Genomic DNA, 14,450 nt, shown 5'->3' with positions numbered 1-14,450 from the left:
TTTATGCTTTGAGCAGACACCCTTGGCTCCAGTCTTTTTAACAGTGGCTATTTGATTTTGTACTACAGTATTCTCTTTTTGTAATGTTTTATTCCTAACTATGAAATTGCAATTCCATATACAGTATGCTATCTTTTCATGTGCATTTTTTAGCCTGATAACGTGTGTACCCATGTATTTTGTATAAATGTTGTGTGGTACTCATTGCAGCTTTTACGTTGGCTGTATCCTTACCTGCTAATTTTCTCAGTATTGTATGACCAGTACAGGTTAGATAGAATTGAAGCAAAGGTCTGGCCATAGATGGTAGAATTTTGAAAGAAAATTCTTAGGAAAATATTCTTAGAAAGTTCATTCATTTTCTAATCATTCATGGGCCAAATCGATATCCAATTTTAACCACAGTGATGAGAAAATGCAAAGGAGCCGGATAGATTTTTTTTTTCTCAAATTAACAGATTTCTCATCATGTGTGTGTTTTTCCATTTACTCCAAAATCATATGGTAAACGCAAACAAAATCTTTCAAATGTTTTGAGAATATTGATATGGATTTTCCTAATGCCCTGTAAACACGGTCGGATTTTCCGACGAAAAATGTTCGATGGGAGCTGTTTGTCGGAAATTCTGACCATGTGTAGGCTCCATTGAACATTTTCCATCGGAATTTCCATCGCACAAAATTTGAGATCTGGATCTCAAATTTTCCGTCAACAAAATCCATTGTTGTAAATTCCGATCGTGTGTACACAGTTCTGATGCACAAAGTTCCACGCATGCTCGGAATCGAGCAGAAGAGCCGCACTGGCTATTGAACTTCATTTTGCACCGCGTTCTTGACGTTTGGACTTTCCGTCAAGATTTGTGTGACCGTGTGTATGCAAGTCAAGTTTGAGCCAACATCCATCGGAAAAAATCCATGGATTTTGTTGTCAGAATGTCCGATCGTGTGTACGGGGCATAAGCGTTTTAATTTGAAATTCTGTCTATGGCCACCTTTTAATATAATTTGCAATATTATTTGAACAAATGATAATAAATTGTGTATAGGTGTTGGTGTGGTCTGTTTTCAGTAAATGTATTTTATAGGAGTACCTAGACATCACCGTGGAGAAATATGGACGTTTTTAACAGAGCAGAATCAGCTGAGACACCAAGTCCCCAATAAAAGCCACTTAAAAGATATTCCCTACAAAGAATTGCTGAAACAACTGACCACACAACAACATGCAATACTTATTGATCTAGGTAAGTGCAGTCAATTTTTAACAGCTGTAGGTGTCAAGTTTGGCCAGGGTTCCAAAATAATTAGTAGATTTAGCTTAAGTTAATTGGCCTTTGTCATCAATGCCACAATAATTCACCAGGTTTCACAATATCATTTCACTTGGATTGATTTGCTACATTTTTTCTTTTTTAACCTCTTGCTTACTGGGCATTTATACCCCCCTTCTGCCCAGACCAATTTTCAGCTTTTAGCGCTGTCACCCTTTGAATGATAATTGCGCGGTCACACTGTACCTAAATGAAATTTTTATCATTTATTCCCCCCCAAATAGAACTTTCTTTTGGTGGTATTTGATCACCTCCTGGGTTTTTTATTGTTTTTTATTTTTTGTAAATTTTTTTATAAAGACCGAAATTAAAAAAGAAAAAAAATACAACACAGTTTTATATTTTATTACATTTTTGCAAACTGGTAATTTTGATGTATGCTGATGAGGCTGCACTGATGGGCACTGATAAGGCGGCACTGGTGGGAACTGATGGGTGGCACTGATGGGGCAGCACTTGGGCACTGATAGCTTGCAGTGATGGACACTGATGGGCATTGATAGGTGGCACAGAAGGGCACTAATGGCCACCGATAGCTCGCATTGATGGGCGGCACTCTGCACTGATAGCTGGCAGTGATGGGCACTGATGGATGGCAGTGATGGACCCTTGCACAGAAGCCAGCAATTCGCATTTTTTTCTCCTCACGCTGTGAAGGAAGTGTGAAGGAAAAATAAATAAATTACAGATCTTCTGTTTACAGCACAAGATCATCTGTCATTGACTGACATCTGATCACGTGTTAAGGGGCCGGGATCAGCCCCTTACTCTGATCTGTGTTCACCCAAGTCTCACTGACTCTGTGATCACTGTGTGCGCCCTGCAGGGGGAGCGTTCAAAGGGGCGGACGTCTATTGATGGCCTAGCTGCAAAGTAGGTCCATGCTGTTGCCCTCATTCAGCTATAGTGCGGATCTGAAGGGGTTAATTGAACTTAGAAAATAATGGATCAAATTTTCACTGTAAATATACTTTAATAGTAAAAATTAGAAGGCCATGCAGATCGAATGCCTTTTTGTAAGGGAGCTCTGCAGTCCAACACTGTAGCCAAATATCTAGGCACTGACAAAAGGCAAATGCGAGAAATGTGCTGCTGAAGTTTAACAGTACAGCCATCTGTTCTACACGTTTAAGAAGCAAGGGATCAACCTCAGTGGTGGTAATAGTTTATTTAAGGGATATTGGTGGTAATGGACTTTTTCTGTGATTTTGGCCAGCAAGACAAAGTAAAGTTACAGTCAGAATTGGGTGCAGAGCAGGACCTGTCAATAAGAAAAAAGCTCTGGAAAGGGCCTCCAACTGTGGGACAAAGATACAAAGCCAGCCAGCACATAGGAGAGCAAACAACTTTTCAAGGTACTTTCAATCGCCATAGAGTAAGAGTTGGAAAAAGGAGCGCAGTGAGAGTCTTTTTGGCCTTTGGAGTTCTGAATGACCCTCAACTGAAAAGAAAAGGTTGATCCTTTAACTTCACAGTGGTGCACAATGCATCAGTAAGAGCCAAAATGGTCACCTTTTAACTTGGCAGTAACAGGAGTAGACAATGACTCCTTGCGGGGTAAGCTTATCAATCAAGGAATTGAGCAACTCAGAATCGGACAGCCTCTGTGGCCAATGGCTCAAAAGCTGCTTGGGTCTTGGGTCGATTGGGTACAGAATATGATGAAGAGGGCACGGGAGTGCATCTGACATTTTGTAAATCGATGTGGTAATATGTGTCATAAAGCCCTGCACGACCATGGTAAAGACCTCAGCTCAAAGGGCAGAGGACCCAGTCACACCTGACAGAGCCAACGAGGACTCAGAAGAGGAAAGGAACTCTAGCAACAGAGTACAGCATGAGACTGTAGACCTTGGCGCCATCAGGATGTGCGCTGGGTGTAACTAGCTCCTGAGCCATTGATAGAAAGTAGGCTGGGGGCACCGGGCATAGTAAAATGGTCTTCACCCACAATGAGGTTAGGCAACTTACTGGCTTGGTGTGAGAGGCATGGCCTAAAAAAAACTTGAATAACTGGTAGCAGTTTTAGGGTCAGATGTCTGGAAGTAACTATTTACTGTAACAGGAAAGGGTCAAAGTTTTGTTTGTTTTTTGTAAGCAGGGACAGCATCGGGGAGAAGCTTTCTTGCCACTGTATTGTGGGAAAGGGATGGTGGTTGTGTGGCACTCAACTCAGCAGCTGACATCCATACCCTGCCCCACAAATTGGCAATGCTGCTGGGAAATGGGGAAGAATGGGTCCCAGCAATTAATAAAGATGAGTAAGCTGCTGGTGCACGACTGACCAGCATATTCATGGAGATTTTACAGAAATGGCAAGTTCAGAGGCATGCCAGCAGCTCGGGACCTGGAAAGTGTTCTGCAGCTTACTTAAACAGAATAGAGTCTGGGGTGTGCTTCACCCTTAACCCCATCCAGTCCATTGGGTTTTAGAGGTGGTACCGTCCAAGGCCAGACCCAGGGGGACTGCGCCTGTGAAGCAAAGGGAACAAACTCCAACAGTGTTTTGGATAGAAGCCTTGCCTAAAGTAAAAAGGTGCTAATACAACTAGAGGTTAGTCTTTGCAACAGCAGAGCTGAAGAAAGGCATCCATCTTTCTAGGACACTTGCAAAAAGAACACCTGAGGCATGCAGGTTGTAGGATGTGTTATCCTGGGTTTATACTGAACACTGCAATACACAGCCCCAAAGTGTCATTGTGAGTATTATGATGGGACACCTGATCAGAAGAAGCCTCAGATGCGCTTCTCATTGGTCAGCATCGTCACATGGCTGCGCTGACCAGTGAGCAATTGCTTGCCGTTGGGATCATTATGATGGTTTCTCAATCCAGGTCTTTAAATTGCTGTACTTCGACAGCTAGACTGGCAGCTCAGGGCCTCATAGCTGCTTTGTGCAGGGGGTGTTCCGGAAGGGTGACCAGGATATTTGGATTTGGTTCACATTTTCATTTTTCCAGAACCCTTTCCAAGTATAAAAAACCTACAAATTAAAAACCAAAAAAAAAAAAAAAAAGACTTGGCTTGCTTTCAGTTATCTTATGAAATCAAATGTAATTTAATTTATGGTGGTTGAGTTTTTTGCTGCTCTTGTAAGTGTTTTACTGGTTCACAAAAGTGTTTGCAGTGCCTATAGATTTTAATGATGTGTCTGGGGATATTCTACCACTTTGAGATGCTGGAAGAGGCAATAATTCAAGTAAATATAATCTTTAGCTCTTTCAGTTTCTCTTTGAACTGAGCGTGTGCTGGATTGTTTCTCATGTCAGGAAGTTTAATTTATAGCTACCGTAAAAAGTGACATTAACAACCAGTATAGAGACAATAAACTACAATTCCTCTTTATAAAAGGATTCAGTGAAAACACTGTATGCACAGATCACAAATGGAATACACTGCTTTACAAGCTTTGACATTACTGCTAAATGCCTAACACCTAATATCATAATTGTATGTTCTGAATACCCAGTAAATATTAGGTAGACGATTTACTAGGTTTGTCTGAGTAATAACTAGAGTATACAGTTTCACTCAGTTTAACATATCTAAGAACTTATTTCTGAATTAACGCCAACACACCCAGCTTTAAATTTTCTTTTATGGTTCAGATTAAACTACATTATAGCCAATTTAGACTCTGCAAGTGTCGGTGAACGTAAATGGCAAGGAGTGTCTTTGTAGAATTAGCATTTTTCCAGATTTATTTGGAATTGACGCATAACAGAATTTATGCAATAGACTACACAAGATGCTTAGTATATGCAAAGCCGGTCAGCAGATCAGAAGACCTTAAAAAGCAGAGCAGATTGGATCTTCTGACCAATACTGCATGTATAATACACCCCCCAGCCTATAATTGAGAGATTTTTACACACAGGCTGATTATTTCAAGTGGTATAGACTTGAAAAATGTGTTAAGTTGTGTTTTTGTAATACACCTCATATTGTGTCAATACGGTCGCTAATATTTCCCATGCTAGATGCAGTTCTTTGGAAGAAAATGTCCTTGACTGCACAGAGACCTCTGTTAGGGTAGACACTGACTGCTAGTGACCTGCAAAAACAAAAACAGAAGCTGACAACGGCTCTGGGTAAAAAAAAATAAGGGATAAATTCGGTTTGCTTAAGCTGATCATAGAGGAGTTGAAATTCAGCTGGTTCAGCAGTGACTGGCTAAATTCTGGTCCATCTATGGCCATTCCCATTCATGAAAAGTTGTTGAAAATTTTGCTCTGATCACTGCATGCAGCCAATGAGATCAGTGTCTTATGGCAACAGAGGAGTCCCGCCTTCAGACTACAATGATACAGCGAGAAGATTCCTCCATCCACCTCAAAGTGAATGGTGAGAACACCTTTAGAAGAGAAGTGATGCTCAAGAATTGGTTACAGTGCCTCGAAAACGTATTCATACCCCTTCACATTTTCCACATTTTGTCACGTTACAACCAAAAACTTAAATGTATTTTATTGGGTTTTTATGTGATAGTTAGACCTACACAAAGTGTCACATAATTGTGAAGTGGAAGCAAAATCATAAATGGTTTTCAACATTTTTTACAAATATGTGAAAAGTGTGGTGTGCAATTGTATTCAGCCCCCCTGAGTCAATAATATGTAGAACCACCTTTCGCTGCAATTACAGCTGCAAGTCATGTTGTGGATGTTTCTATCAGCTTTGCACATCTAGAGCAGTGTTTCTCAACTCCAGTCCTCAAGGAGCCCCAACAGGTCATGCTTTCAGGATTTCCATCAGATGAAACAGCTGTGGTAAGAACTAAGGCAGTGGAACTGATAAAATCACCTGTGAAAAACAATGGAAAGCCAGAAAACATGACCTGTTGGGGTGCCTTGAGGACTGGAGTTGAAAAACACTGATCTAGAGAGTAAAGCTTTGCTCTCTTCTTTGAAAAAAATAGCTCAAGCTGTCAGATTGGATGGAAAGCGTCTGTGAACAGCACTTTTTAAGTCTTGCCACAGATTCTTAATTTGATTTAAGTCTGGCCTTTGGGCCATTCTGATGTATGAATATGCTTTGATCTAAACCATTCCATTGTAGCTCTGGCTGTATGTTTAGGGTCGTTGTCGTGCTGGAAGGTGAACCTCCGCCCCTGTCTTTTACAGACTTGAAAAGGTTTTCTAAGATTGCCCTGTAATTGGCTACATCTATATTCCCATCAACTCTGACCAGCTTCACTGTCCCTGCTGAAGAAAAGCATCCCCACAATATGCTGCCACCACCATGTTTCACAGTGGGGATGTTGTGTTTTGGGTGATACGCAGTGTTTAGTTTTCGACCACACACAGCATTTTGCTTTTAAGCCAAAAAATTAAATTTTAGTCTCATCTGACCAGAGCACCTTCCTTCACATGTTTTCTGTGTCCCCTACATGGCTTCTTGCAAACTGCAAAAGGAACTTCTTATGCTTTTCTTTCAAAAATTGCTTTCTTCTTGCCACTCTTCCATAAAGGCCAGATTTGTGGAGTGTACGACTAATAGTTGTCCTGTGGACAGATTCTCCTACCTGAGTTGTGGATGTTTGCAGCTCCTCCAGAGTTACCATGGGCCTCTTGGTTGCTTCTCTCATTAATGCTCTCCTTGCCCGGCCTGTCAGTTTAGGTGGACAGCCATGTCTTAGTAGGTTTGGAGTTGGGCCATACTCTTTCCATTTTTGCATGATGGATTTAACAGTGCTTTGTGAGATGTTAAAAGCTTGGGATATTATTTTATAACCTAATCTCTGTTAGTTTTAAATGGATTAGAAAAATGTCAGTCTTCAATATAAACAACGTCTCAATCTTCAGTGTGAACACCATTCCAAGTGCACCATTCCTAGAAAAAAACCCTCATCTGCTTACTAGATTCATATAACTCGCAAGAATATAAGAGTCAAAAAGCACTTTTATAATGATGTACAGGATCCACAATTCCGATCTCCAAACGTCTCTCTTGGTAAAAGGTGGTCCTCCCTCCTTGGGACTGGCACCAGTGATCTCACCTCCCAGTCAAGGTTCCATGCATGCAGGTAAGGACCGGTAAAAAGAGACACGCTTCACATAGTGTGAAATCAAATTAACTTTTTATTAAAAGCATAAAATTGCACTTAAAAGAACAAACAGTGCTGTGTTATAAACAGCATTTCACAAAAGTGAGTACACCCCTCACATTTTTGTAAATATTTTATTCTATCTTTCCATGTGACAACACTGAAGAAATGACACTTTGCTACAATGTAAAGTAGTGAGTGTACAGCTTGTATAACAGTGTAAATTTGCTGTCCCCTCAAAATAACTCAACACACAGCCATTAATGTCTAAACCACTGGAAAAAAAACTGAGAACACCCCTAAGTGAAAATGTCCAAATTGGGTCCAATTAGCCATTTTCCCTCCCAGGTGTTGTGACTCGATTAGTGTTACAAGGTCTCAGGTGTGAATGGGGAGCAGGTTTGGTAAATTTGGTGTCATCACTCGCTCTCATACTGGTAACTGGAAGTTCAACATGGCACCTTATGGCAAAGAACTCTGAGGATCTGGGAAAAAAAAGAATTGTTGCTCTACCGTCAGATTTGCAGCGCTATTCGGCTGCTAGCATGGTGGTTTTCAATGGGCAGGAGCGGTGTATACACCGCTCCTTCACCACTACAAAGATGCTGCTAGCAGGATTTTTTTTTTTACCGTCCTGCCAGTGCACCGCTCCAGTGTGAAAGCCCTCTGGGCTTTCACACTGGAGAGACAGCAGCGGCTGTTTCAGGTCAGTTTACAGGTGCTATTTATAGCGCCTGCAAAACGACCCAGTGTGAAAGGGGTCTAAAGATCACGATTCTCTCATGATTCTCGCAGCTTAACATCATCTTTCACATTATATCCCAAAAAAGTGGGCTAACTTTATGGTTTCGTTTTTTTTTTACATTTATTAAAGTGTGTTTTTTCCCAAAAAATTGCATTTATAAGACCACTGCGCAAATACTGTGTGACATAAAATATTGCAACAACCGCCATTTTAGTCTCTAGGGACTCTACTAATATATATATATATATATATATATATATATATATATATATATATATATATATATATATATATATATAATGTTTGGGGGTTCTAAGCAATTTTCTAGCAAAAAATGCTGATTTTAACTTGTAAGCAACAAGTGTCAGAAAAGGTTTATTCTTTAAGGGGTTAAACTTGCCTCATTTACAGACCGAATTTCATCCCTTTGATCTTAAAGGACTAATATCCCGTTCACACTTTTCAGGTGTTTTAGTGATGAAAAAGCACCTCTCAAGCCTCCCCAGTGTGAAAGCCAGAGTGCTTTCGCACTGGGGCGATGCACTTGCAGGATGGGAAAGAAAAGTCCTGCAAGCAGTATCTTTGGTGTGGTTTGGGAGCGGTGCATACACCACTCCCAAAATGCCCTGCCCATTGAAATGAATGGGCAGTGCTCCCGAAGCCCCTGCAAAGAGCTTCGGTAGCATCGCAATGCGGCGCTTTTAACCCTTTGTTCAGCCACTAGCGGGGGTTAAAAGTTCCCAGCTAGTGGCCGAAAATCTCAGCTAAAACGGTAAAGTGTCACTAAAACTAACAGTGCTTTACCACTACTGCTACTTGTCCCCAGTGTGAAAGGGGTCGAAGTGTTAATGTTTCTCTTTATCTTTGTCTGTGATGTTGTCATTAAACTTGGCAGGCTGCCTGTGTGGGTTTTTTTTTATTTTTTACAGCTGTTAGCTTGAACAGAGAACTCTACACTGAGTCGGGAAAATGCTTTAAGATCGCGAGGGGGGTAGAATCGCGATCTCAATTCATTAACAATTAATCGTGCAGCTCTAAAGCTGAGTTGTCTTTTGTCCTGAAGATGTCATGTTTCGTTTATGTAGTGATTTTTGTTATAGTAGAGGTAAGTTCTAAAGTGGGAGTAAACTCCCATGCATGATTTTTACCTATAGGTAAGCCTATAATGAGGGTTGCCTATAGGTGCTGTAAATGCCTCCTAAACATGCACTGTTTAGGAGATATTTACTGCAAATGCACTCTGAAGGAACGGCCACCCGGGCCGTTTTTCACAGTCCTGTGCTGTAAATGATGGCTCCCATGTGTAGGCATGTGAGTGATGTCATGTGATGTGCGGCCACTCACACAGCCGAAGTCTGTGAACCTAGGAGGAAGGCGGGTGAATATGGAAGCCTTCTCAGCGGTGACAGCTCGCCGCTGGAAGGGCTTCGTTCTAAGGTAAGTTTCACAGAATTTGCTAGTATGCGATGCATACTAGTACATTATGACCTTACCTTGCAGGTTTCAGAAAAAGAACTCACATTGGTCTACTATCTCCTTAATTCGATAATTAGTATTGTGCATTAGATATATGCATAAGATCGGATCGTATGTGTTGGTTTCCACTCCCTTTGTCAATTGGGTATCCTTTATGTTTATTTTTTTATTTCTTTTTGGTTTGAGTACACATTTTGGATTTATGTGTATGTTTTGCACATGGATACAATGTAATTTGGTTCTATTTCATAATGGGGGGGTTGCACATCAGGCCATTAACCGCAGCTGTGGTTACCTGAGGTTAGAAGTATGAGGCTGCAGGAATGGACTGATTGATCATGACTAAGCGCTAAGGAGACTGCGAAACGCGTCGGCTTCCTTCCCCCACCGATTTGTGCGGTCTTTTGGTACTGGCAATCAAAGTTTAATAAGGGTTGCCTCGGTCTGGAATATCTCTCTTGAATCTATTTTGTGCAGTTGGTGAACTGAGCTGGCACCCTTGTGAAACCGTGTCGTAGTGAGAGAGATTACGGGAGGAGCACATATCTAGAGTGGTGATTACTTCTTGTGAAATGGCAGCGAACCTTTATTTTTTTTTCTCTAAAATACACATCTATCATCTAATTGAAGAATACTCTCTTAAATGTATTTGGCTTGAAAAAAAAAAAAAAAAAGAAAGAAAATACTCAAGCATATCCTGAAAGATATGATTTTCTCACTCCTTTTTGCCGACAGGGTATGTGTCACCTGTGAGATCCGTGATGGGGAATGTGTCACTTGCATACTTTCATTCTTGTTACATTATTTGCTGATCTGAAGGCATTTTATTATTTGTTGATTTATCTGTATAATACTTCAGCCTAATTTTTATCGCATAGCTTTGTCATGCTGAAAAGATCTGTAATTTTATATTGCAATGGCATTATTACTGCAGCATTCCTGAAACACAAGGGTGGGGTAGTGTTTAACAAGAGGGCTGTTGTGTTGAACGCTTCATTTACCTTTACAAGAACCCTTCCCTGTTTTATGTTTCATGCCGGGACAGAGAAGTGTAGTTCACTATATTAATGACCAAAAAAAAAAAAAAAAGTTCTTGGTTACAGTTATGGAGCTGTAATCACAGGCACATTACCTGCACTCCTTAGATTCCCAGCATCCTCTTGTTCCTGTTAAGTGTCAAAGCAATAATAATTTTACTAACAGAAGCAAGTTGCAGCATGCTTAATTCCAGCTAATCATTCACGCATTGATCAGTGGACCCAGCCTAGAGGTTTTTATTCCTGAAGCACTAACTTTAATTTTGACAGTATAAACAGATGATGATGAAAACCTAGGCTGTGAGAGGCCAAAAAAGGCAGTCTGGAGTTATGATTTTGTCTGACAGGAAGACGGAGTATGCTTGAAGTGGGGAAAAAATTAAGTTTTAAAACCAGGAAAAATAGTCCAATCTCGAGGCAGATTTTTTGGCTTTGTGCATGCCATGTGCAGCCTCCTCCCCCCCCCCCCCCCATACTTACCTGAGCCCAATCTCAGTCCAGCAATGTGCATAAGAGCAGAGAGACTCTCGGCGCTCTACCATCTCATTTACTCAGACACAGCATTGTAAGGAGCAAGTGGGAGGCGGGGCCTGGGAGCGAGCACGCATGAGTGCCCCCATAGCAAGCGGCTTGCTATCAGGGGAGGGATTAGGAGCACCGGCCGGGGGAAATTCAAGAGGAAGATCGGGACTTCTCTGTGCAATTTAATTTGCACAGAGCAGATAAGTTTGTTTAAAAAAAAAAAAAAGATGCCTTTAGTATTACTTTAAACTGACATTGTGGGCTGCGCACAGACCAGCGTAAGGCCCTCAGATCATTTGTGTATAGTGTTGGTAGCATGTTGGTAGTGAGGTGTCTTATTGGCATTAGGAACAATAACTTTTATCAGGTTTTTTAATCTGCTTGATTTAATGTTCCTTCTAAGTGAGTTTGTGCAGGGAGATGAGATTGCCTGATCTTGCTGAAGATGAGTTGCTTAAAGTATTTTCTACCCCAATCATTAAAATCTCAATAAAAATTGTCATTTCTAAATTCATTTTTAGTATTTTCAGTATGGGTCTTTAGCTTCAAGCTTGGTGTGCTTTTCGTGTTGCCCCTTTCACCTTTCTCAAAGGTTTAAGTAAACTTGTATTAAATATAAATAATAGATTTATATTCAACAAAATATAAATATACTGTATATAGTTACATATATTAATATTAAAATGAAAAAACTCGTGGGGGGGGGTGTTTACATTTGGTTTCCTCCTCCAGCTCTCATACTGTGAGGGTGACATCACTATCCTGACGAGATCCAGAGAATGCAAAGTTCTTCCAATCTTTTTTTTGTTTTTGTTTTGTTTTGTTATCAAATATTATTTATATTTAAAGGCCAACATATCAATTCATACAACTTTATAGTCAATAGTTCAAAAAAGAAGCTACACAAATACCAAACAATCCTATATATTCTATTCCAAAAAAGATTGACATGCTTACGCCTCCCACCTTAGGAGAAAAACAATCCCCCCCATTCCTCCATCCCCCCTCCCCTCCCTCCATCCCCCCTCCCCTCCCTCCATCCCCTCCCCTCCCTCTTCAGCACCCATTCTACTTATAGTAACCTTTAGACTGTCCCACCACCTCTTCTACTCCAAATCCTGTTACCATTAATTCTACCATACCCCCATATTCCTGAGTGAGGGAAAAAAAAAAACCTCCAACCCCCCAGAAACAAAATTCCTTCCACTCTTCTTCTTTATTCCATTCTTTCAATCTTACAATATGACATTGCAGCACAGTACTGGATTGTCTACAAAGCAAGATCCAAAACACACACAAGCAAGGAGCGCCACTCTAAAGGCACTTTCACACTGAGCAGCGCCAGGCGTTTTTTTTTTTTTTCTTGACGCTAGCGTGTCGCTTTTAACTGACAAAAAAGGGTTAAAAGTGGCACTGCCCTTTTTTTTTGGGCGCCTTGCCAGCGCACCGCTCCAGTGTGAAAGCACATTGGAGTGAGAGGAGAGGCGCTTTGCAGGCACTATTTTTAGCACTATAGAACCTGTAAAGCGGCTCAGTGTGAAAGGGGTCTAAGTGCATGATGCATAAAAACCATTGATTTTTGTGCAAATGGCCACTTACATTCTGAAAAAATATCAAAGCGCATATTGGACCCAGGAGGATTGCCACACCGGGACCTGCGTGTCATACAAGGACAACCGCGCTGGAGGAGCAGGTATCCACCTGGATACCTGCTCCTCCAGCACCCACACATGCCATACACAACCTGGCTAGATACGCTGCATGTAACTTGGCTCCGTGCACCCTGGTGCGGATGTCCTTGTATGATGCGTGGGTCCCGCTGTGATGATCCTCCTGGCACCTGGCGGGTACGATATACGCTTTGATGTTTTTCAGAATGTAAGATGCCAGTTGCACAATGGTTTTTAATCAATGGTTTTTATGCATACTGCACTTGTGTGTGTTTTGGATTATTCAGAGGTCCCTTCATCTCTCGGAATCTGCCTTCTGATTGTCTTTGCCTGGCTGCCATTGCTGTATCTATAGTGTTTTCCCCGGTCATTATCATCCTGTTATCACCCTGGATATTCTGTTTCTCCTACCTTTGTGCCATCTACCACTGGCTTTGTTTTAACTACAAAGCAAGATCTGCGTATTTTTTTTTTTTAATTCCTGGAAATATAATCGAAAGTGGAGTTTGCCTTTAAATTAATTTGGAATATCTTTGAACTTTGTATCTGTTGTGCTAATAACACTGTTGATTCATATATTGCACACACGCTTTGGCATATCTTTTTAACAGTTTATAAAATATTAAGAGCTAAGATTTTTATTTAATATACATTTTTTTTGGTAGTTTTCGATAGAGTGGAGAGGGAGGGATAAGAACACCTATCAGGTTTTTATTGCTGCCTGTTAGGGGTGCAACAGATCAAAAAACTCACTGATCGTATCATTTCTCGGATCAGAGTCACAGATCGGATCATTTGTCGGATCCGCAAATAATAATTGTATTTGCAAAAACCAGTGAAAACTCCACCACCATATAGTCCCCACTGTAATATCCACAATCTCCCCCACTGTAATATACATCTCCCCCAATGTAATATCCACGTCTTCTCCCCCACTGTAATATTGGCTGAGCATGGCTGGGTATCGCTGAGTATTGGTAGGGTATTGGCAGGGTATGGAGGGATGGCAGTGACTGCAATTGTCACAGAGCAGCACTGTGGGCACTACAGATGCAGCCCACAGCGCTGCTGCTATCCGATCTCTACCCTCCACTGTACAGATCTGTACACAGAGGGGAGAGAGGAAACTGGCGTCATCATGGTTTGTTTACAAGTGATCGCTCCATTATTTGACGGAGCGATTACATTGTAAATGCCGACGGGTGCACCAAGATGGCCGGCGCTCTGGAACTAGGCCAAAGCCTCAGCCTTTCCTAAGGCCGAGACCGTGGAGCACTCCGCGGATCGTGGCGTGTGCCGATCCTAACGGGGTGACCCGTTCGGATCACGGATCGGTGACGATCCCTTACGCCCCTACTGCCCTGTGTTCACCCTCTATTTGTCCTGTTTATCATTATCAACTTATTATTCATGTTTTGGCTATGAGACAGGAAGTAAAGGGAAATCTCTATTGGATGCAAAAATAAAACGGACAGGGGTTCTAAACCTCCCTTACTCTATTCAGAAAAAGTTTTGCTTTTAGTTCTGCTTTAACTACTTCCCATCTTTAGGCCGTTTTATATACAACCCAAGGTTGAAGTGGTTATACCAAAAAAATGGTTAAAGCCACAATCCTCATCC

General features: G+C 41.3%; 1 protein-coding gene across 8 annotated transcripts in view; it reads left to right on the top strand.

Moving 5' to 3' along the window:
* TBC1D1 (TBC1 domain family member 1) overlaps positions 1-14,450 on the top strand; it is a 311,597-nt gene that overhangs the window by 259,989 nt on the left and 37,158 nt on the right. For all 8 annotated transcript variants that reach the window (XM_077477646.1, XM_077477649.1, XM_077477648.1 and 5 more), the window contains one exon: positions 1,089-1,247. In XM_077477646.1, coding sequence (XP_077333772.1) covers positions 1,089-1,247 — 159 coding nt within the window. The remainder of the gene's footprint in view (positions 1-1,088; positions 1,248-14,450) is intronic.

The sequence above is a fragment of the Lithobates pipiens genome, unplaced genomic scaffold (assembly GCF_037356315.1).
Source record: "Lithobates pipiens isolate NorthernLeopardFrog02 unplaced genomic scaffold, aLitPip1_a1.2 Scaffold_13, whole genome shotgun sequence".
In the NCBI taxonomy this organism is placed as follows: domain Eukaryota; kingdom Metazoa; phylum Chordata; class Amphibia; order Anura; family Ranidae; genus Lithobates; species Lithobates pipiens.
Note: the sequence above shows the minus strand (reverse complement) of the source record. Positions and strands in the feature narration are given on the sequence as shown.